The 23998-nt window shown below is 42.9% G+C and overlaps 2 protein-coding genes across 5 annotated transcripts; one reads left to right on the forward strand and one right to left on the reverse strand.

Moving 5' to 3' along the window:
• The first annotated feature begins 68 nt into the window (after positions 1 to 68).
• DCLRE1C (DNA cross-link repair 1C) lies at positions 69 to 11823 on the forward strand. 3 transcript variants are annotated; one of them, XM_048300713.1, is made up of 14 exons: positions 69 to 193; positions 295 to 346; positions 2047 to 2131; positions 3189 to 3248; positions 3916 to 3971; positions 4050 to 4151; positions 4420 to 4492; positions 4663 to 4803; positions 5315 to 5416; positions 6027 to 6163; positions 6310 to 6364; positions 7957 to 8045; positions 8907 to 9007; positions 9480 to 11823. In XM_048300713.1, the coding sequence occupies exons 1-14, from the start codon at positions 85 to 87 to the stop codon at positions 10445 to 10447; spliced, it is 2130 nt and encodes a 709-aa protein (XP_048156670.1). In that variant the 5' UTR covers positions 69 to 84; the 3' UTR covers positions 10448 to 11823. The 3 variants fall into 3 exon arrangements, with proteins under 3 accessions (XP_048156670.1, XP_048156672.1, XP_048156671.1); XM_048300715.1 differs by lacking the exons at positions 69 to 193; positions 295 to 346 and having other exon boundaries at positions 893 to 2956; XM_048300714.1 differs by lacking the exons at positions 69 to 193; positions 295 to 346 and having other exon boundaries at positions 893 to 2131; positions 2750 to 3248.
• A 304-nt stretch (positions 11824 to 12127) lies between these two features.
• Positions 12128 to 23331, reverse strand: SUV39H2 (SUV39H2 histone lysine methyltransferase). Of its 2 annotated transcripts, none has more exons than XM_048300717.1 (7): positions 23259 to 23331; positions 22114 to 22259; positions 20495 to 21166; positions 18441 to 18587; positions 16766 to 16895; positions 15245 to 15360; positions 12128 to 13143 (listed from the first exon to the last, which is right to left on the reverse strand). In XM_048300717.1, exons 1-6 carry the CDS (start codon positions 23275 to 23277, stop codon positions 15251 to 15253), a joined length of 1224 nt encoding a protein of 407 aa, XP_048156674.1. In that variant the 5' UTR covers positions 23278 to 23331; the 3' UTR covers positions 12128 to 13143; positions 15245 to 15250. The 2 variants fall into 2 exon arrangements, with proteins under 2 accessions (XP_048156674.1, XP_048156673.1); XM_048300716.1 differs by having other exon boundaries at positions 12128 to 14364.
• Between the last annotated feature and the right edge of the window lie 667 nt (positions 23332 to 23998).

Here is a 23998-nt window from a genome sequence, read left to right on the forward strand (position 1 = left end):
GCCCGCCCCTGATTGGCCGGGGCGGGGCGGGGCCGCCTCGCGATTGGCTGGGGGCCGGGCGGGCGGAAGCGCGCGCCGCCCGCCATGAGCCGGTTCGGGGGCCGCACGCGCGAGTACCCGGCCGTGTCCATCGACCGCTTCGACCACGACAACGTGCGCGCGCGCGCCTTCTTCCTGTCGCACTGCCACAAGGGTGAGGGCCCGCCAGGGTCTCCCGCCGCCGCTCTGCCCCTCCCCGCGTGTGTCGTCCCTGCCCCGTGTGTCCCCCGCCTGACCCCGTGCCTCTCTCCCCAGATCACATGAAGGGGCTGCGGGCGACCGCCCTGAAGAGGAGGCTGGAGGGCAGGTACGGGCTGGCGGCGGGGCGGCCTCGGGGGAGGGGGCTGGTGCGCGGCAAAGCGTGAGTGAAACTGCGTGGGGATCTGCTGTGGGTCGTAAGCCACAGGGTAGGAATGGGACAGGGACACCTCCCGCTAGACCAGGTTGCTCCGAGGCCCCGTCCTACCTGGCCTCAAGCACTTCCAGGGATGTGGCATCCACAACTTCTCTGGGCAGCTTGTTCCAGTTCATTGTAAAAAACTTCTTCCTTGTAGCTCATCTAGACCTGCCCCCTTTAAATTTGAAGTCACCCCACCTTGTCCCCACCACGTCCTTGTAGAAAGCCCCTCTCCATAGTTCTTAAAAGCCCCCTTTAAATATCAAATGGTAGCAGTAATGTCCCCCCAGAATTTTCTCCAGGCTGAAGAACCGCAGCTATCTCAGCCTGTCTCCACAGCAGAGGTGCTCCAGCCCTCTGGGCATCTTCCTGGCCTCCTCTGGACCTGCTCCAACAGGTCCCTGTTCTTCCTGTGCTGAGGTCCCCAGACGTGAATGCAGCACTGCAGGTGGGGTCTCACCAGAGCAGAGGGGCAGAATCCCCTCCCTTGTCCTGCTGCCCACAGTGCTGGTGATGCAGCCCAGGATATGACTGGCTTTCTGAGCTGTAGATGCACACTGCTGGCTCATGTCCAGCCTCTCATCCACCAGTACCCCAAAGTCTTCTGCAGGGCTGCTATTAACCCCTTTATCCCTCAGTCTGTTTTGATATTGAGGTTGCTCAGACTCAGGTGCACTTGGCCTTGTTGAACTCCATGACGTTCATGAGCTTCATAAAGATCTCTCTGTTGTTCCTTGGAAGCGTGTTGGTACACAGAGATAGTGCTGTGCCTGTGCAGTGAAGGGGGCCAGCTGTGCTCTCTGAGGTGTATGAGCAAGTAGCCAGCAGTTTGAGGGAGACAGTTATTCCCCTCTGGCCCCACTTGTGAGACTTGTCTGGAGTACTGAGTCCAGCCCTGGGCTCCCCTGGACAATAGACCAACAGGTGTTTTGGAGCAGGATCACCATGCTGGTCTGGGGCAGGAGGGTGGGATGTGTGAGGAGAGGCTGAGAGAGCTGGATGTGTCTTCAGCCTTAGGAGTAGGAGACAATCATGTATCACTGTTTGCAGGTAGGGGTAGAGAAGATGGAGCCAGACTCATCATGGAAGTTCATAAGGAAAGGGCAAGGGACACCTTTTTCACCATAATGATGATCAAACGTGGCAATGGGCCCAGGGAGGTTGTGGACCAGTTCCTAGGCTCTGTTTATTGGAGTAGATGTTGCATCTCCTGAGATGCAAGCAGAGAATCTCTCTTTGCTCATCAGGTCTCTGTGCACAAGCTCAAGCTTCATAAGGGAGTATTCTGTGTTCTGCTGAGTGCTGACTGTCCCAAATGCCTGTTCCTTGTGCAGGGGTATAGAAACAAGCAGATAGGTCTGCACATGACCATGAACCACACACTGCATTTGTGTCTACACAAAACCATACAGGCAGGGGCACACAGGGGTATATTTGGGTTTGCTGTGCTGAAGAGAAGCCTGCAGGCTTCCAGTTCTGCAGGTCTCCTCACATGAGAGGTTTCTGAGCGTAGAGTTGATGTACTGGCTGCCAGGTGCTGATGTGTTGTTAGATTGTTCCTCATGTCTACTTTAAAAAAACACTTATCTGTGTTTTTTGTCTCCTCACAGCTTGAAAGTTAAACTATACTGCTCACCAGTAACTAAGGAATTGTTGTTGACTAACTGGAAATACAAGTTTTGGGAGAATCATATTGTGAGTTTGTGTTTATTTTGAAATTAGCACTTTCCAAGAAGTGATTCTCAGAAAGAAGCAGCTTTGCCCTCCTCAGAAGTGTCTAAATATTGGTGTTGATACAGTATTTCAGGCCTTAAGTACTTCCAACAATGTGCTTTCTGCAGCTTGCTATGTGGGACTGGTTTATTGCTGTTCGTTGTTTAATTATTTTTCCCTCCACAAAATTTTTCCTTTTCTCTCAACTTCAGCTTTACATGGCCTTCATCTTTACAGTGATCATTTGCACATTTGAATTTGTATTCATTTCCTTACCTTGCTCACATCTCTTTGCTGCTGTCCTTAATTTCTCTTTTGCTTCATTTAAAGTCTCTCATTGCTTGGAGTGTATATATCTGAAGTTATATGATTTTCCTTTTGATTTTTGGAAAATGGACTATAACATGAAGAAGTTTTAGTATAAAGTCACTGAAGAACTTAAATGTACATGATAGTGTTTGGAGCCAAACTGCAGGGGATCAGTGTTATGTACAGGTGTGAGCTTGTAATTATTTCCTTCCCTTTGCAGATGCAGGCATTATGAAATTGAACATGAGTTTTTTTATAGAAGTAAAATTAATTCTCTCTGCACAAACACAGGAATATGTGCTCCCAGTGATTTGTGGGCTCTGCTTCTGGTAATAGGGGGCAGTGGGAAGTGCTGCGGCACAGAGCTGTCCTTGCAAGATCCACTGCTGTGCTGTGGATGTTTTGGGCTTTGCAGTCATCCAAAAATCAGGCGTGTGATCCATCCAGAGGAACAAGAGCTGTTGCTGATGGAAGTCCAACATGCTCTAACTTATTTAGGTATGCACACATTGGTTGAGGTATCTCCATTTAATTTTTAGATCACTTTTAGGAAAATTTATTCCACTGGAAATGGAAATTTATGACTTACTATGGGAAAATGGGTTTAATTTTACAGGCTTAGCATTAGCCACAGTGAGTGCTAGAGATGTCTACATAATGAATACCTGGACATAAACATGAAACAAAATGTTCAGTAAATCCTATAATGCAGTTAATAATTTTGTTACAGGTTGCATTGGAAGTTGAAACTCCAACTCAGATTTCTTTAGAAGATGAAACATCTGGTGAGGTAAGTTACAGGAAAAAAAGATTCATATTAGTCATGGGCAGTAATGCTGTTTACATGAGTACAGGAAACACAGCTGCAACATCCAAAGTGGACAAGCTGGTTTTAAAATGTATGTGCCCCTCCTCTCCTCTAGTGACAGAACAAGGGGTGATAGTTTTAAACTAAAAGAGGGTCTATTCAGACTAGATAGAAGGAAGAAGCATTTTACAATGAGGATGGTGAAACACTGGAACAGGTTGCCCAGAGAGGTGGTGGATGCCCCATCCCTGGAAACATTCAAGGTCAGGATGAGGCTCTGAGCAGTCTGTCTAGTTGAAGGTGTCCCTGCTTATTGCAGGGGAGTTGGACTGGATGAACTTTAAAGATTCCTTCCAACCCAGACTATTCTGAGATTCTGTACTTGTTCACCAGGAGCCAAGGAGGTAGAACTGTCCTCTGTCCAACTTGCTTTATAAGCACCGTACAATACTTGGTCCTCTCTTCTGCCATGACAGGATGATTGTTGCTCTTTAGTGCTTGTTGCAATGTGAAGAAACTCTCTGGATTTAAAAGCAACACTAAATGCTGCAGGAGGCTGTGGGGAGTAATGCATTGCTTTCACTGTGCTGACAAAAGTACTGGTAGTACTTACTACAGTGCGAAAATAATGCTAACCTCTCTCTTCCAGAAAGAAGATGTAGTGGTGACACTTCTGCCAGCTGGTCACTGTCCAGGTTCAGTCATGTATGTCCTTTCAATACTTGAAATGTTTCACCACCTGGCATTTAATGATGAGTTTGACCCAAGTGTTGCTGTCTGCAGGTTTCTGTTTGAAGGTGAGAATGGCACTGTGTTGTACACAGGGGATTTCAGGCTTGCAAAAGGAGAAGCAGCCAGAATGGAGCTTTTGCATTCAGGGACCAGGTGAGCTATTTGTGGGATTTAGAAAGAATCATATGGCATCGACAATTTGGGAATAATATACTATTTTTTTTCTCATTTTTAATTTAAAATTTAAAACTTAATAATTTAATAATTATTAAATATAATTGCAATACTGCAGTTTTAAGCCCCCTTTGACTTATTCTTTGTAATAAAGAGGTAGAATTACCTCCTTTTGAAGAGAGAGGAAGTGGCATATCTTAGCACTGTGATGCAATGTTTACTCTGATATCACATTTCTCTCCTCCAGAATAAAAGACATCCAGAGTGTGTATTTGGACACTACTTTTTGTGATCCCAAATTTTATCACATACCAAGCCGGGTAAGTCTAAATAAACTGTGGGAGGAAAGGCCCTTAAAATTGTTAATTAATAATTAATTACCTACCTTTGTTAGGTAAGTCTTGCAAGGCAATGCCATTTTGCATTACCAAATCACAGCACTTTGGAAGTATCTTCTAAGATGATTGACAGCATTTTCTGTACTTTTCAGGAGGAATGTTTAAATGGGATCTTGGAGTTAGTGCGAAGCTGGACCTCGCTGTCTCGTAATCATGTTGTGTGGCTGAACTGCAAAGCTGCTTATGGATATGAGTATTTATTCATAAACCTCAGTGAGGAACTTGGAATCCAGGTAACGTTTCTCTAATTGTTGTTTGGAACCTCAGTAATGATTGTGGCCAGTCACTGAGATGGCAGTGGCTGTTCAGAGGGCTGCTCTAGGTCGCTGTTAGGCCTGTTTCATTAACTTCTCTTAAAAAGTGCAGTTGTGCTCAAAATGAGTTAACTAGTTGACTTCAGTCTGGAACATCTGGACTTCACAAAAAGAATTTAATTCCCAGTTTTCAAGCTTTGTGTTTACCTCTCTCCCCTTTTTTTTGTGAATCGTAAAAGTAATTTGCATACAGTATTAATAGTCAGTAGATAGATTCTGAATTTCTCATGAATATTCATCCCTCTTCAGCATAGAAGGTATGTTCTACTGTTCTAGATGGCTGACACGTCTCTGCTTGGACATTATTGGGACTAATAATTTAACTGCCTGCCAGCATTTGGGGAGAGCAGAGTCACATCTGAATAGCTGCTCCAGCTGCAGTCTGGCAAACACACTGAACTACTAAAGAGTAAACTCTGGCTTTCTCTAGGTGCACATGAACAAACTTGATATGTTCAGGAACATGCCAGAAATCCTGTGCCACGTTACCACAGACCGACACACGCAGATTCACGCCTGCCGACATCCTCGGGTGCGTTCGTTCTGCAAAGCCTCCCCTGACTTTGCTGTGAAAGTGTGGTTATAGGTGCTGATGTTTGGGACCTTTTGGGTTAATGAAGACTGGTGAAATGGTGACTTAATGTAAAGCAGAGTGAAAACCTTAGTTAGTGGGTTGAAGGTTTTGGGGTTTTTAAAAAAAAAAAGGAAAAATATATTAATTTATGCTAGAAGTAATTTAATTGTATTTGAAACCTGAAAATTGTGGTTTTAAGTGAAGTGAGACAAGCAATACTGGATCAATCAGGTATTATCCACTTCAGTGTATCAAAAGAGGCTCAGAATGACGCCTGCTGCAGCCACACACTGTGTGGTTTTAGCACAGGCCCTCCCTTTCTGGGATGGCTGGCTGGCTGGCTGGAGGCTCCAGCTTGGAGGAACACAGGTAGAACCCAAGATGGCACACTGGGGCATTGGTCTCTGACTGATTCTCTCTGCCAGCTGCACTAAAGAAGCAAGGTGTGGTAAGGTCTTTCAAGGGAGTTATAAGTGAGAGAAGAACGTGGTTTGGCTAGATACTATGTTGCTTAATTTCTGGGTAAAAAAGGTCACTGTTGGGCTTAATTTTATATTCCATTGGACAGGATGATGACTGCTTTCGAGGCAACAGACTGCCGTGTGGGATGACTTGCCACAATGGAACTCCCCTGCACATAATCAGCATCAAACCCTCCACGATGTGGTTCGGGGAAAGGAAAAAGAAAACCAGTGTAATAGTGAGGTGAGCATTTGGGCCACACAGAAACCTGTTGTTTCAGGTTTGTAACTTGCCTGATACCTGTATAACTGAATCTCAGGTTATGCTGGTCTGTTGACCGAGGATGAAGAGCAATTACCTAATTTTTGTTCCTCCTCTGTTTTATTTAGGACTGGTGAGAGAACATACAGAGCTTGTTTCTCTTTCCACTCTTCATACAGCGAGGTTTGTATACTTGTAGTACTGAGTATACATTGATTAAGGAAATGTAAGAGTTTTGATTATTCTGGAGTGGATGACATGACTTGTCATAATAAAAAATATCTTGTCAGTAATAAGATATAAGGGGATAGGAAGTTCTGAATGCTGAAGACAAAAAATTGCTTTAATATAGCTGCAGAGGAACTTGTTAATGTAGGGCAGGATTACAAGCCTGTTTCCTGTTCTCTGTTCTCAATGTATAGGTCACTGGTACAATTGTTTTGACTGCCTTTCTATTTTAGATTATTGTGTAACTGTGCAATGCTGAAAGCATGGAGTTTTGCTTCACAATACATTGTTTATCTACTCAGATTTGGGTGGGTTTGCCTTCTTTTCTCTGCCCACACATTTAAACATAATTCTCTCACATCCTGACTGCCACTGTTGCCCCTCTTCCTGTGTTAAAAGCGAAAAGGAAACTGGTCATGGCAGCATCCTCCCCACAATCACACACTTTCATTTAACATGACTCAATACAGCTCTAAAAACACTTCTTTCTCCTAAAAAACTGAACTGAAACTGGATCAGTGATAACAATGAACTATCACAAAGTCTTGCACTACAAAATGGAGGAAGGCAGTACTGTTTTTAATATCCTGGATAAGTTTAAATTTGCTCTGCCATGCAGAATTTTAAATGTAGGTCCCAGTGTGGAATTTGCTGGTGGAATATGGGGGATAGTGTAACTGTAACATTCCTACCTCCACATGCAAAAATAGATGGGTCCTTGTCTTGGTTTGAGACAGTTTAAAGGAGAACACTCTGGAACAAGTTGTCTCCCTTTATAGGTTCAACCAATCCCTTTCCACCAATAAGGAATGAACATGAGTAGAGAGAAATTAAAAAAGAACAGTTTCCTAACAAGTGGAACAGCATCAGGCAAAAAAGAACAGTAAATAACTGCTGGATACAAAATTGCAATAACATTATAGGTCACCCCAGGACAGTCCTACTGTCTGTACAGATAGGAGTGTAATCCACAACCTGCAAGTGTTTCCAATGCTCAGCACTGAAAAAGCCTCAGCAGGAGTGCCCCAAACTGGACACAATTCTTCAAGAAATTTACTGGAGATCATCCAGAAGACAACAGAGTAAGGCTTGGAAAAAACTGTATTTTGTCATAATGGGCTTTTACAGGGGACTGAAGAGAGACTTTAGGAAGAGGAAAGGAATACCTGATCTGCATACCTGGAGACTTGAAGTGTCCAGTAAGGCAGCTGCATTTTGGAAAGATCAACAGCAGTAAGGACAGGCAAGCACTGGATCACATTCCAGGTCTTCCCAGCCTTTTCTTTCAGAGATAGTGATGGTCTGTGTAGATAATTGATACAGATAATTGCAGTGAGGTGTTAGGTGAGGCTGAGTTCTCAGCATCCTTTCAGGCCTGTCTTCTTGTTCCAGAGATACCCACTTTGACAGAGTCATGGGCTACATTGGTCTTTACTTTAAGACTACTAGTAGTACTTTTGGATGTGCTTGCATCAGTGCTACCTTTAAGTGATTTTCTTAACTGTTGATGTAATTTGTTAAATTGCTTCTTCTTTTCTGGAATTTAGATCAAGGATTTCCTGAGCTATATCTCTCCTGTGAATGTGTATCCCAATGTACTGCCACTGGGTGCAACAGAGGACAAAGTTATGGAAATGTAAGTGACAAGTGGCTGCTGGCCAGAGATGATCCAAACTCTGTTCCTGTAAGGACAATTCCCCTCCTGAATCCCAGCCTCTCAGGAGGGCCTCTGCCTTTTGCTTTACTTGTCAGATAATTCAGATTTTTTTTTTCTATATTCAGTCCCACAGATCTGGGCTTTCTGAAGCACATGTGTATGTTAAGCTGAGTCTGAGAGTTTGTATTCTACTTCTATCTGTGTGTAGAGGCTTTTCTGCTGGTAAACTCTGGGGTGAAGCTGAATACACATTCATCTCACTGTGTTCTGTGACCCATTTCTATTTGTCATTGCTACTTCTCAGAAGTTTCTTTTAAAGAGGGTTTCTCTGGGGACTTGAACTCCTCCTCTCTGCAGAGCATCAGAGGCCAGTTCTCTTGTGCTGCTACAGATGCTGGCAGCTTAAAAAGCGCCCTCGGGGGACAGGAGAGCTGTGGTGTGTCTCAGTCTGGACAGAACAAAGATTCCTGTTCCTTCTTCCTTTCCTCCTTAGTAAGAAAGAAGACTTCCACTTAATAATCACTAAATAAAACCACAGTTGGATTTTGAGCCCTGTCAGCTTGTCTTCTCTAAGGAAGGAACTACAAGATAGTTTCCAAATTATGTACATGTTTTAAGGTAAATATATTGAAAGGACAGATTTCTACCTTTCAGCTGCTGAAGCTCACCAATGAATCAAGGATTTTGCCCTAGGTATTGCTGCCTTTGTTTTAACATTTTTGCTGCAGTGCCTGTGAAACGCATGGAGCAGTGTACTTAAAACAAGTTAAAAGGTTTACTTTTGCTCCTGAAAGCATATGCTGAGTTCTAAATATTAACTGCTTTTCTCATTCCCCTCAGATTAAAGCCACTATGCAGGTCATACAGGAGAAACATGGAACCCAGGTACAAGCCCTTAGGAACACTGAAGAGAGCCCACAAGAGAGAATTATCTGATACAGGTAAAGGTTCTGCTGCTACTACTGCACCTTAAATTAAAGTCTGAGACTAAGCAGAGATGCCAAGAGCCTTGGTGTTCACTGCAGCCTGCCTGTGTGTGCAAAGCAACAGCTGGAAAGGAGAAATAGAAATGACGTGAACTTAGGTATTAGGAGGGTGAGAGAGCACTGATCATGTAAAAACACACTTGTTTGCAGTCTTAAAATGCACTTAATGCTCAACAGTCCTGTAAGTTTTTGGATGGAGCTCCTTCTCTCAGTCCTAGATCAGCCCTAGGAGAGCTTGTTCTAACTGTCCCTGTGCTAGACAAGGCAAGGCAAACACTGTCAATATCATCCTGCAAAATCTCCAGCTGGGTTCAAGAATATTTTCCTCAATTTATACTAAATGAATTTTTATTAAAACTTTGCTCTCAACAAGATTTTAGCAGAGATGTGAACTTTTCTTAGTGATTTTCTGTTTGTTCCTTGCCAGATGAAGATGATCTCTTTGATTCAGAATTAATTTCTACAAGGCCTAAGATTCCAAAACAGCAGAGAGGAGAGAGCAGGCCCTCCAGTACAGGGCAGTCTGAAAATGCTGAAGGAAACATTAATGAGGGCACAGAAAGTTATAAAGGGACCACAGCTTACACCTCCCTCAAGGTAGACTTTGTGGACTGTGAGGAATCAAATGATGATGATAATGATGATGAAGATGACGAAGAAGAATCTGAAAAAAATACAGTTCAATTTCATTCCCATGAGCCAGATGCCACTTCCACAGCCAATTTCAATGGAGTAACTAGTGACCAGCAGGAGTCTAATGCCAATGTCCCTTGCTGGGATGAATTTTTTACGGGTAATAAACTAGAAGAAAGTTCTGAAAATGAGGACAACGTGCCATCTTCAGCAGATGCTGGCGGGTCCCAGTCACTCTTCAGCGATTCAGATGGAGTAAGTGACTCAACACACATCTCCTCCCAAAATTCTTCTCAGTCAACACACATATCAGAGCAGGGGAGCCAGGGCTGGGATAGCCAAATGGACACAGTGCTCATCACATCCCAGGAGAGAAGTGCCCTGGACATGAGCAAAGGGGGGAGCAGAGCAGTAGTTCCTGTGCTGCAGGAGACTCCCACGGACACTCAGCTGGACAGTGGCAGGGGGAAGCCACCAGGTCAGAACAGACCTTGTGCCCACTATGGTGCCTGTGCCTTGAAAAGCAAAGGCTGTGAGAAAGCTGCAGAGGCTGGTGCTGCCCATGTTCAGGATGTGCTGGTGGAATTAAGTGACAGCTCCAGGACTCCTGATCTGGTGCTGAGGAGGGACTCCCAGAGCTCCTCTGACTTTGAAATTCCCTTAACTCCTGATGCTGAAGCACCTCAGCCAGATAAACTGCACCATTTATACAAGAAGCTTGCAGCAGGTGAAAACATTATCAATGAGAAAAAAGTCTCCTGAGAACTCATATAACTGATTACCTCGTGGTAATACCCAGCATGTTTACTAATACCTGAACTCTTTTTCTCTTCGTGCTGCTTACTCTCTGCAGCTATGCTGAGTCATGTTTTTTTCAGAAATATCTTACTGTCAGAACTAGGAATCTGCAGCCTGTGTAACTTTATTGTTCCTTCCATGAAATACTGAAAAGGAAGTATTCCCAGGAGGGACTGTAAAAGCCTTCTACCTCTCAAGGTTCAATTCTCCAGGACTGTAAGCAGACAAAAAATGGACCAGACAAAACTAAGGGTAGAACACTAAATGAAATTTAGTGTTTAACATGAGCTCTAGGAGTTTGCCTTTTAATGTGATCTCAGGGTTTAATAAAATACACATTGTTAACTGTGGGGAAGAACACCTAAGAATAACCATGCAAACAAGGCAGTTGTAATATGGCTTTAATCACTATTAGTATTTATCATTATTATAACAATTTAATGAGTATTCACTGCAGTTCATTTTAAAAACAACTGCAAAACAGATTAGAGAATTACTGAGGTTGTGAGGAGGTTTAATTTGTTTTAAATCAAATTGTTCATTTCAAAAAGTCTCTCTTTACACTGAGCTTTAACTCCTGAGTAAGGTACTGCAGACCACTGTCTGTGCTTCATCTCCAACTCACTGCAAACAACTTGTCATCAGTTCCTCTGTGTTCTGGTTTGTTCTGAATGGTTCTTCAAAAAAACTTAAAAATAAAATCCTGTAGTTCCCAAGTTACCAGCCCTGTCCTGCTCTGGCAGGTAACTCAGCCACAGAAGGTAACCTGGTATCCCAGACAGGTGCTTGCATTACTTAAGGCTCTTGTACTACAAAACTTCACCTCCTCTGCAACATTCTGTAGGCTTCACGATTTTAAATCAAGACAATATATTCTCCATGCACGTGTGCCATCCTAAATCTCTGCCAAAATTCTTAGCTTCTAACACAGAAATGTAATTCAGGTTTTTCTTAAACTGGAGTGCCTAGGAAATATCCAAACCACAGAAGTCATCTAAAAATCCCTGAGGTTTTCCAAGTCCCAAAGAATTAAACATACTTTAGCACAACACCTCTTCCCTCTGAGTGTGCCTTCAGTTGTTGTGCCATGTTTAGTGACATGTGAATGTTAAACCAACCAGCATTCTGCCACGGGGAACAGAGGCAGGAGGGACAAAGCATTGCCATAATCTATGTATGATTTTAAGGATATTCAACATCCAGGTATTTCTCCACTGTTACCTCCTGCTGTTTGTGGGATTTGTTAACCTGATTTCCAAATGTGATCTACCAACTTTCAGCAAGCTTGAGTGGAACTGCTGTTGGAACTACCTCTGTGAATAAAGTCAGAAAGAGCAGAACCTCTTCTGTTGGCTCATTTCATATCAGTACTGTGCACAGAAGTTCAGGGCTGCCTTTAACAGGATGCTCAAATATACAGGAATCCAGTCTGCTTCAGGAAAGTGTAAATTTATACCAGTTCTTATCAGCTCTGAACTGCAAACACATAATTTCCTCATGGTCCCTCTGCTGGAGTCCTTACAGTTCTAGAAAATTTGGGTACAGGCCAAGAATTAAGAGGTTGCAGTCTTAAAGCAAATTCTACTGCTAAAACTAATTTTGACAGCCTAATTTTTTTTTTTTTTAAGAATGACAACAACAAGAGAAAAACTAAATTTAATTTATTTTATCAAAAACTATAGGAAGATAGCAATACTAGAGATGACACAATATGAAAAGAAAATGTTCCTGAGCTTACAAACTGCATATTCTAATACAGTTCCTAAAACATACATTAAAAATAACCAAAAGATTGACTTAATTGGAGATTAAATAAATAGACAATAGCTTTTCTTACAGGTGATCTTGCAGCTTTAGTTTTGCTACCAAAAAATAAAAATAAAACCAACAAAAATGAACAGCTGGAGGACAGGTCACCAGCCCCCCAAGAAGTGCATACATGACTGAACTGGTGACCGTGACGATGCCAACAGACCACAAAGCAAAACAAAGGCAGAAGCTGGGCTGGTTTAGGTTCCCTAAGAAGTTGAAAACAGCTTTTTCTGCATTTCCAATTCGGCAATTTTCTGCCAAACTCATAAAAACAGTAAAAGGAGTTTTAAAAGTGACACAGTGTCCCATTGAGCTCATTTACTGACTGCAATCCAAATACACTGAATATGTAAATATAAAATACTGTTCAAGGCTCTTATGTTGGAAACTGGATCCATGGGTTTCCTTCAAATAAATACAAAATACTGCTACCTCCCAGAACACAAATTAACGGTTCTTTATTTATGGTAGAAGATAACACACATATCCTTAACAAACAGCAGCATTATTCCAGTGCTGGTGATAACATTCTCTGCCTCTGGAAAAGGAGACACTGCACTCCAGTACAACTGCCACAACTATTACCTTCTAAAATGCACCAACTTGCAATATTTAAATCAAACTGGGCATGGGGAGAGACAGAGCCTGGGGCCCACCCTGTGCCCCGGCACAGGGGAGGCTGGAGTAAGGAATCCATCTTTTGGAGCAAGGAATCCATCTCTTGGAGCAAGGAATCCATCTCTTGCCGCAGCCACGTCCTGCAGGGACAGTGCAGGCTGCAGACTGCAGCAGATTAAGGAGCTGGAGACTGCAGATTCCATCCACATGGAATGCACTGCTCACTTGAGCTACATGCAAGAGAAAGCACTAATGATTCTAAACGATGCAAGATCATCTAGAGTTTGCTGACATTAAAGCTCCATATTCCACTTAAAACTTTAAATTAAAAAAAAAAAATCATTAGAGATATGGCATAATAAAAACTGACAAGACTCAGCGGTTATCAACTGTGTGGATACAGGTGAGCCTGATCACATCAAATACTTCCAAATCTAAGCAAACTTCCTCCTATTCATTAAACAATATAAAGTCTCTATTTCAATGTGTATCTCTGTATTGTAGATTACAAAACTCACACAGCATTTCCAGTGGCCCATGCTCTTCACCAAAAGTTTAAAACTGATTTTGGCTAGTAGCATATAAAATGTCATTTGCTACCAAAGAGCCAGATCTTCAGTACAAATGCAACTGTGCTTCTTAAGGAACAACATTGAAATGCTCTTTCTGAAGTGCTAGTAATTAACATGGAATTTAAGGCATTTTCTAACAAATTAAGTAAACAGTTACATGCTGGGTACTTGACTTCATTCACCTGAGCCAACAGCTGTGCACCTTATAAAGGCAACTAGCTGACCTATGATACATAGCCAGCAGCCAGCTATGGAGCATCCATTTATGGAGCAACATTATTCTGCCTGACCCTGTCAACATTTATGTGACTTGTAAGCAATATGCAAGTTTTACAAGCTTTGAATCCATGAGAATAAAGCATTTGGATCATACCTAGAGCATGGACCTTGGCTGTAACTCCACTCATCACCCACCTCAACTGCTCTTCAGTGGTTTTGAAGCCAAGCAAAACTTAGCATATGTTATGAATAGATTGAGACAACTTTAAGATGATCAGGAAAAAAAAAAGATGACTCAAGCAGCTGAAGAACAGCACATTTCTCAGCCTTTACATTCAAGAACATCTTACAAATGTCTACAGCAAATGGGTATATTCACCCCTAGTCTAACTTCACTGAAGTTAACATTTTTGCAACCAGAAAATACAGGCCTAGTATCTTAGAAGTCTGTCACTAGGTAAAAAAAACACAGTATGTAAAAATAACCAAAACCAGTTGTGAATATACATCAATCCCAGGGCTCTTTTGCACCTAACAGATAACAGAGCATATCTCCACAATGCATTTGCTTTGTTAGACAATGGGCTGCTCTCCTTAACCTTTTGCTATCTATTTCCAAAGTGTAGCCAGCAACTTGTTTCAGCCATGACTGCCAAATTTCTGCAATGAAAACAAACAGCGAATGTTACTTCTGACAATCCCATATTTACAAATGCTCTGTGGAACTGCAGTCCTCCTACAGAATCTTAACTAAAAATCAGAGCATAACAACTGAAAAAATTCTACGTAACACTAGCTAAGAAGTTCAAGTTTTACACCTGGGATCTGTTAATACCAATTACAGAATCACAGAATCAATTAGGTTGGAAAAGACTTTTGAGATTGAGTCCAACCTATGACTGAACACCACCTTGTCAACCAGACCATGGCACTGAGGGGAGATCTCACTGTGCTCTTCAACATCCTCACAAGGGGAAGCAGAGGGGCAGCTAGGGATCTGTCCACTCTGGTGACCAGTGACAGGACTTGAGAAAACAGCCTGAAGCTGAGTCACCCGAGGTTTAGACTGGATATCAGGAGAAGGTTCTTCACCCACAGGGTGGTTGGGCACTGGAACAGGCTCCCCAGGGAAGCAGTCACAGCACCAAGCACAAGTTCAAGGTGTGACTCTCGGAGACGGTCCTGTGCAGGACTAAGACTTGGACTCGATGACCCTTGTGGGTCCCTTCCAATCCAGCTTATTCTGTGATTCTATGAATGTTCAAATCAAGGTACATTTTAGAGTTTTCTTTGCATACATTTTACTGCTTCCTAAACAACTGTTCTAGAAAAATGAATTTTTAATCCCCATTATCAGTTTTGTATTGGCTTGAAACACTACAATCTCTTTCTTTGGCCTATGCCATTTCAATTACAAACACAATGCCTTGTTTCCACCATCCTTATTTATATTAGATGTAAGAATACTTGAATATATTTGTGAAAGAAGAGTCTTCTTAAAACACATTAAAAAAAGAACAAAATATTTGACTTTGGATACCCGAACTCAGTTGAGATAACCTCTGCAACACACGGCTCCACATTTACAGACAGTTCTGATCCTCTTTTTGGATGGGCTAAGACCTTCAGCAGAGTCTGAAGTCAGATCTATTGAACCTGCAACACAGATGAACACAAGTCAGGAAGTTCTAAAAGACAGACTGAGATCATGCTCAGTACTCAAACAGCTTCTAAAGGCCTTCTAACACCCCAGTTCAAAGAGTTGTGTGTGAAGCTATACTCAGATTCCACTGACACCCTTGTTACAACTACTTGTACAACACCTGGCATACACATTGGAATCCAAAACTCAAACTTGAGCTTTGTAGCCCCCAGGTATCCACATGGATCAGCTGAGAGTGCAGCTGGCCTTCACTGGCCTTCAATGTCAGTGTCACAGACAACACAGAGAAAAAAGGACTTTTAAGGATTCAAGATCAATTTGGCAGTGCCGTGGTTTAAGCGCAGTTGGCAAACACCACGCAGACACTCACTCACTTCCACCCCAGTGGAATGGGGAGGAGAATCAAAAGTAAAACTTGTAGGTTGAGATAAGAACAGTTTAGTAATTGAAACAGTAAAATATTGTAATAATGATGGTATTCTGATTATGCTGATGCTGATTATTATTATTAGGTGTAGTAGTAGTAAAAGAAAAAGCCAAACACAAGTGATGCACAATACAATTGCTTACCTATGGCTGACCAATGCCCAGATACCATCCCTAAACTCTGATCAGCCCCTTCTGGATAACTCCCCAGTTTCTATACTGGGCATGACATTCTCTGGTGTGGAATATCCCTTTGACCAGTTCAAGTCATCTGTCTATGCTCGCTCCCAGCTTTTTTTTTTACATTTTTTTTTAGTATCTCCTCACTGGTAGAGCACGAGACACAAAAAAGTCCTTGACTTGACAAAAACACCACTTAGCAACAATCAAAACATCAGTAAGTTATCAACATTCTTCTCACATTGAATCTAAAACACAGCACTGTACCAGCTACTGAGAAGAAATTAACTCTATCCCAGTTGAAACAGCTGTTCCATAGGACCTACATCTACAACTGAGACCTAAAGACACCAGAACCCAGAGACAAACCTATGGTGCCTCATGCTGCTGAGATGTTACAACTGCCTTAGTAACTATCACTAGCAGATTACCTAGAAAGTAGTTTACCTGAAATGCCAATTTGAATAAAGGAAAGCTTTATTTAAGGGCAGCCTGACCATACCTTTGAGCATTCCTGCAAAAAAGCTTCAAAATCATTTGCTTCACCAGACAATCCAGCCACAATCCCTGATGTGCTTGGAGCACTGAGGGAGGAAATGCACTAGAGATGCAGGCAAAAGCTTCTGGGTGTGCTCTTCTCTGCCCTACACGCCATGAACGATGACTGTTCTGAAATCCAGAGCTGAGTTAGGAAAAGCCATGCCTGAGCTGAAATGCTACCATCAGTCAGGCTGCAGTAAAGCCCACCAGCACCCCAAAACTCCCACAAGAACCATGTTAAAATGTGCAGACCTTTCATCTGATAGTCAAAGGTTAGCTCTTCTCCAGCCTTGATGGTTCGGGTAGAGAACAGCGCTATTCGAGGAAGACGCAAGTCAAGGTTATCAATAAACACATTGAAGACTTGAAGATTTGGATCACACTGTAAACAAAAATTAATGCAGTTTCTGTTTAGAAAAATTAACACTAAACTTCACAGAAGTGTTTAAGTAAACCAAGGTCACAGGAAAGAAAGAATGGGTGCTTGTCTCAGTGACAGAAGCCTGCAATTAAGTTATCTTCTGAAATAAACAAATTGAAATAGTGTTCCAGGAGAACATTCATAGCTCAGATTCAAGTCCTTCCAGGAGGGTAACCTTTACACAGTACATAGCCTCCACTAATATGCAACAACCTATGAAAAAAAATGGCACCTTCAAAGATGACAACAAAAATGATGACAAAGTAATTAGAGCTACGTCCAGAGGCTAGTATGTACTAACAAAACCCACAAGAAGAATTAAAGTTGAAAGAAAATTAAAAACAACCTAGTGTTTCAAGCCTCACACACTCTTTAGTCTGTACTGATGTTTAAGCATAGCTTCCAGGCCAGGGATAACATCTTCATACTATGAATGAATTTCTACTGTCAACTGCAAACCTGCTTGGCTTCTGGATTCCCTGCCATGGGCTGGGCGGTAGGAGAAGGGTGAAGGTCACTAAACAGGAACTAGAAACCACTTCATCATTTTCTCTGGATTAAGTGTCAGAAGTCAGCAGTCCCTGAGACTCTTAAAATCTGCATGTTTTTTTGTTCTTTAGCAGTGAAATATATCACACATTAAAGAATCAGAAGCAAAGTTACAGACATTTAACTTTACACTGAAGACTGAAAATATTTCACTCCCATTTGTGAAAGTGAAGAGCAACTGTCTGTTTCTCCCTGGCAAGCCTGCATGAAATACAAGTATCATCATCTCACAAACCTGAAGACAAGAATTTTCTGTATTTGTAGAACACTGACTGCATACCTCACAAACACTGGATCAGTAAGAAATAATAATTTTTAGTTCAGGAATCCTTACAAATGTAGCTCAGCCTTCTTGCTTTAGGTACTTCAGTTGAACTTGAATAAAACACTACAAAAAATTGCTCATTAAAATTTACTTTTGAGCTCTCTGGCAAGTTTAGATTAGGAGGGAAAATTACATTTCTCCCCTGTAGATACCTAAGAAAGCACAGGAGTTTTCTCTGTTTCCTCTACCAAACTTGCAGGATGAAATTCAGAGTAACATTCCATCCTGCCCAGCTACAAAATAACACATCAATTCTTGTCATCTATGACTCCTAGCTAATTTTATTAAGGACCTGTCACATGTTAAGTATTTCACATACTCGGAAAAAACACACCCAAACCAACCCTATTTTGGTTGTCTAGAACTAGCTGATTCAGTGGAAACTCCAGTCCTATAGGATGTCCACTTCAGGCAGCATCTCCCTCCCAGATTTTTATAGGCAGTCTCAATCCAAGTAAGGCCAAGAATTCTGTTCTATTTATTGCATCATCTGATTGAATGGACTGTGCTGGCACGAAGCAAACGACTCCAGAAAAACTGTGAATATGGTAAGGAAATGTTTACAGTAGAAGACATTTCTAGCACAATTAGGATAATTCTCCAAATTCTTAGTATACAAAACAAGGTCTTACACTGTGGTTCACAAAGTGGGACACATTTCCATATCGAGCTGCATCTACTGTAAATTCATCTGAGTCATAGTCCAAATCAAACAAGTATGTATTTCCCTGGTTATCATAGAGCTGGCCTCGCCTCTCTGCTTCCTCACTTGTAATCACCTAAAAAAAAAAAAAAGGAAAAAAGAAACCTGCATCATATTATTAACTATTACTAAATCAAAACAAAAATCACAATCAAGTTAGAAAAATACTTAGTAAAAAATACCACTGTAAGTTTTTGATGTTGAAATAGCATTCCATCTAATGAATGAAGAATAAGAGGACATACAGCTGAACTAATTAGTGACTGAGACTTCTCTGGATGCAATTTGTCTACAGCTGATGCACAGCACTACCTTGTCTCTGGAAAAAAAAAAACATATCAGCGCCCTCTGTTAATAGTTTTGATGATGACAATATAATCAACTGTTTCTGCCTGAGGTTTCTATATATGCACTTTTTCCATAAGACCCAGAAAGCCTCATTTCCTTCACATAAAACCAAGATTTGACCTTCTCCCTTTGCACAGATGATCAACAGGTATCAGTCTTTAAAACCCAGCCACATTTACAGCCCGATGTTCATTTCCTCCTTCCCAGAAGCATTTCTTCCTGCTATTTTTGACTGCAATGAAAGATCCTATTCATGGCAGCTCAGACAGACATCACTTCACAAAGCTCAGTCTATTCAATTAGGCGAGCGTGTCACTGTCGACAGAAGAAACAGCTTAAACAACTTCATCTGCAGCCTGTCACATTAAACACATTCTGTTGTGCAGATTCAGCAAAGAAATAATGATTTGGCAGCAAGAGAGATACAAAATGTGATGGAATTGGACAACAAATCCCTCTAAAATCTGACAGATGAGATTTGAGACCTTAGCAGTAGGTATTAAGTATATTCAGGTGAAAAGTTGCTTTCCTTTAAGCAACAAAATTACATAATCACCTTTCTGCATTAACAGAGATATTTGGAATGTCTGACCTCTTGCATATTTAAACGAAACCTATGAAAATGAGAAGTTAGAAGCTTCGGGGCAGCAAGCATGGAAGAAATCTACTTAAGACCATAAACACTGTACAAAGGGACAGAAGGAAATACTTTGAGTCAACATAGTAGCAAGGCAGATTTGCGGTAGAAATGTAACACTCTGTAACAGAGAGGCTGCTGGGAACTGCTGGTGTGAACAGCTCTGGAGCAGAGCAGAGGCTGAACCATATATACAAACACAGGGCAATACAAAATCTCAACAGGAAGTCAAGGTCTGTATTTTATAACATAAAAGTTCTCCTTGAAATAGTATGAGATTGAATGAACAGATAATGTCTGTACTACGAGTCTTATTCTTGCTGTTAATCGGAACTAATAAATATGCTTGGAAATACTACCTTAGAAGTTCAGACAAAACAGAAAAGGGACTGACAAACTGTGCAGGCAGTTTCCTAACAACTGTGCTTTGGGAACAGCAAAAACTCCAATAAAGATGATCAGGGAAGAATGAAGAATATGATTGCCATGAAAGAAATTAAGGACTTGCCTTTAGAAGAACTATTAGGGCATGTATCTAAAATAATTCTTTAGTGCCATATGAGATAAATATTCTCTTTACCTTTGACCTTTTACAACTGCTCTGGAATGAAGGAATGTTCTGGACAACATAATTTTGCTGTCGACTTGAATGTCTCTTTATCTCTCTACTCAAAAGCAGACTGATCTATTATACAGTAGAATCACAGAATATCCTGAATTGGAAGAGTCCCACAAGGATTATCAAGTCCAACTCCTGGCCCTGCCCAGGACATCCCCAGGAATCACATCATGTGCCTGAGACCATTGTCCAAACACTCCATGAACTCCATGAGGCTTGTTGCCGTGATCACCTCCCTGGAGAGCCTGTTCCAGTGTCTGACCACCCTCAGGGTGAAGAAGTCAAGAAGTGTTAAAACTGAGAGAAAGCTCAGTTAGATTTTACCTACCATTTCCTTGATGGTATGTAATTCACCTATATGAGATAAATACATACCTACCTCTCCAACATACTCCATCACAAAACTGTTTGTTTTAATTTTCTGGAGGGTTTTTACTCCCCAGCCACGGCCATTGTTGGTTCTGAAGATGCAGAGGGAATACGGGGTCCCTTTCTGTACGATCCTATTCGGGCAGTCAGGCCCACACCTACAATATGAATTGCACTCATAGATGGGCAAGCCAGGCTGGATTTTTAATTTCTTACGTTTATTGTAAGCCAAAATAAACCCAGCCTCCTTTGGACAGCACTTCTCAGCAGGGCAGTCAGCACATTCACAGCCAGTTGTTATTCCATTGAGCACATTTATTCCCGGAGCAGGTTTATACTCATTAATGTAGTAGAAGTCTAAAGGAGGGCCTTCAAGATCCACGGTGTTTTCCACCAGAATCATTGCTTTATGATTCTTTTTCCTGTTGAGTTCTTCTTTCCATCTCTGCAGAGCTATTCTTTGTTTAGCCTTCTTTACAATGTAATCTGCAATTGCAGGTTTCAAAGCTTTAACATGGTTTCTCACTTTCAGTGCTTTGCCTTCTCTCACCCGAGACAAGTATTCATTCTTGTCTCTAAGAAAGTTCTGCAGAAGCAGAGGGCAGTTCAGATGTTTCCGAGGCTCCCAAGTATTTGAAGATTCTGGCCATCCTTTCCATTTCACAAGATAGTATGCTTTGCCCTTGAAATACAGAAACAGATACAGTTTTAGCCAGAGTTCATGTTGCTGAAATCCAGCATCACAGAGCACACAGACAACTATAAGGGCTCTGGATTTAAGGATCAGCACACAGGGCAGAAGGCCTTGATGTCCCCATAAACATTACAACTGGGGAGAAAGAGAAAAATCAGGGGTTTTGTTTGCAAATTAACTTATAGCACAACTTTGCATATTTTACATATCATCTCTAGGGGCAAAGAAATCAAAAGTTGGGATGAACTCTGATTGCTAACGGCATACCTGGAGGAAGAGGAGGCTAGTTTGTAAAGGCAGGTGCTAAGTTATGCTAACCTGCTGTATGACTCATATGCACAAGCAGAATGCAGTTGTATCACATACAGAACAAAAAAAAAAATACAAAATTTAGCAAAAAAAAGTCTAAACCCCACTATTGGTCATATCAACCATCCTCCCAGATCAGTAATTAATTTGATACATGTAATATTGTATTTACAGTGAAGCAGCATATGTTTTGCACTTATTTGAGAAGGACAAATAACGGTAACAAGGACAAATCCTGAGACAGAATTTCACAGGAATCCATTTGCAGCACATGGCCCTAATTATTTGTTAAACAGACTAAAAGAGTCAAGAGAGAAATACACATGGTTGTCTGCAAATAAAGGGAGAGGCATCATAATTCATACTGAGCTATCACTTAAAGCATCAGCATCAGATACGCAAAGGTGAAACATTTCACATTCTAACATCTGTAACTTCCACATTACTGAAAGTAGCAGTTTACACCACTTTCTGTTTACAGTTCAAAGTTTAAAATATATTTAATTTGATGCCAGCAAAAGCTTTGTCCTCACTGCCTGCTGCTTTATATTACGAGCAAAACTACCTTTGGCTTGCTTCCAAATTTCAGCTGAAAGAGTGATCAAATTGGTCTGTGTTTCTCTTACCTCTTCTACCTTGTAGTCACACAAATATTCCACCTCATAACTCTTTAGACTCCTGTTGGTGATTCCAATGGATTTACATCTGAGATTTTCCTTCCTACATAATTCTTGGAGGGTCTCAAGTGAAGCTAGACATGGCACATACCAGGCTACAATAAGAAAATTGGTAAAGAATCCTATTTAATGTCTCAGCTAAATTGAAATCATTATGCCTCATCCCAGAGTCCCCACATTACCATTTCTGACAGCAGTCCACGAGTCTCTTGTACAACTGCAGTGTCTTCAACTCAACCCTTCTCTAACAGGTCAAGCAAAACACGTCAATGATTCCCTCCCTGCACCTTTATTCTGTACAGTACGTACACTTATAAAGAACAACAAATATTTTGGAGGGCAGAGACTTCCACAGGTGAAAGCTACACTAAGAACCGAGCAATTTCTCTACAATTACAGCAACGCATAACTCAACTACGGCAAGCAGGAAACCTCCATTCTTTAATAAGACCGCCAAATTTCTGTAGTCAAGCGCAACTGAGCATTTGCGATGCAACCATGGTGACTGGACGAGGAAATAGAGACCCACCGCCCGCATCCAGAAGGATCGCAAGTGCCCTGTCAGCCAGGCGGATTTAGAGGGACGAGACACTCCGCAGAGCCCGGGAAGCACCGGGATCAAGGGGCTGGATGAAGTCCAGAGCGAGAGCCGCCTCCCCCCGGGCTCCACGGGGCTCTCCGGCCCCGGCCCCGGCGCAGTTCACAGCGCAGGAGCTGGGGAGGGGGCAGCGGTGCCTTTCCCGCGGCCGCACCGGGATCCAGCGCCTCTCCCGCGTCCCACCCCCGTTCCATGTCCTACCGCAGGCACCTCCCGTCCTCCTCCCACAGCTCCCCCGGGGCAGCGGACAGGACCCTCAGGGAAGAGGGCAAGACCCCCACAGCCCTTCCCTCCCCACCCCGCCAGGGGTCTGTGGGCAGGGGCGGCGGGAACGGTCCTGACGGAGCCGGGCGACAGGGACCGGTAGCGGCTCCCAGCGCCGAGAGCGAACGGGAGCCTCCCCGCCCGTCCTCCCCCCGTCCGTCCCGGCCCCCCAGCGCCCGGGGGTGCGGCAGAGCCCCCGGGCGGCCCCAGCCCCAGCCCGCTCCCCCCTCACCTCCTCGCCAGCCCTCCATGTTGGGGGGGGGCGGGCCGCGCTCAGGCCGCGCAGGCTCCGCCCCCCGCCGGAAGGGGGCGGAGCGGAGAGGGCGGCTCGGCGCGCGCGCGGCTCCGCCCGTCCTCCCTCCCCCCCCCCCTCCCGGTTTCCCGCCTCTGGTGTGAGGGGCGCCCGGCGGGACGGGCTGGGAAAGCGGGAAGGGCGCGGAGAATGGTTGAAATGGAGCGGGACGGAGTTCAAGCCGTTTCTCTTTTGTTCTTATAGAGCTCTGCAGTGCCTGGGGCAGGCGGGGGAAGGCGCGCGGCAGCGTCGTCCCCGGGCAGAGCTGAAAGGAAGAACCTCAGAGAAATGGTCTTTCTTGCTAAAAAAAAAAAAAGTTACACCGTCATCACACCTCACTCAGATGAGGTGTTTACTATTAATGTAGCTTTGACAGAATCACAGAATCGATTAGTTTAGAAAAGGCCTCTGAGGTCATTAAGTGCAACCTATAACCAAACAATACCTCGTCAACCAGACCACGGCACGGAGCGCCATGTCCAGCCTTTCCTTAAACACCTCCCCGGGCAGCCCATTCCAATGCCTAATTACCTTTAATGTGAAGAAATTCCTCTCACTGTCCATCCCAAACCTCCTCTGTCACAGCTTAGGAGTCAGCAACCTCTCACCCTGGCAGTGGTTGCCTGGCAGAAAGAGCCCGGCTCCCCTGGCTACAACCTCCTTTCAGGTGGCTGTAGAAG

This window comes from Corvus hawaiiensis, chromosome 4, assembly GCF_020740725.1.
Source record: "Corvus hawaiiensis isolate bCorHaw1 chromosome 4, bCorHaw1.pri.cur, whole genome shotgun sequence".
NCBI lineage: Eukaryota > Metazoa > Chordata > Aves > Passeriformes > Corvidae > Corvus > Corvus hawaiiensis.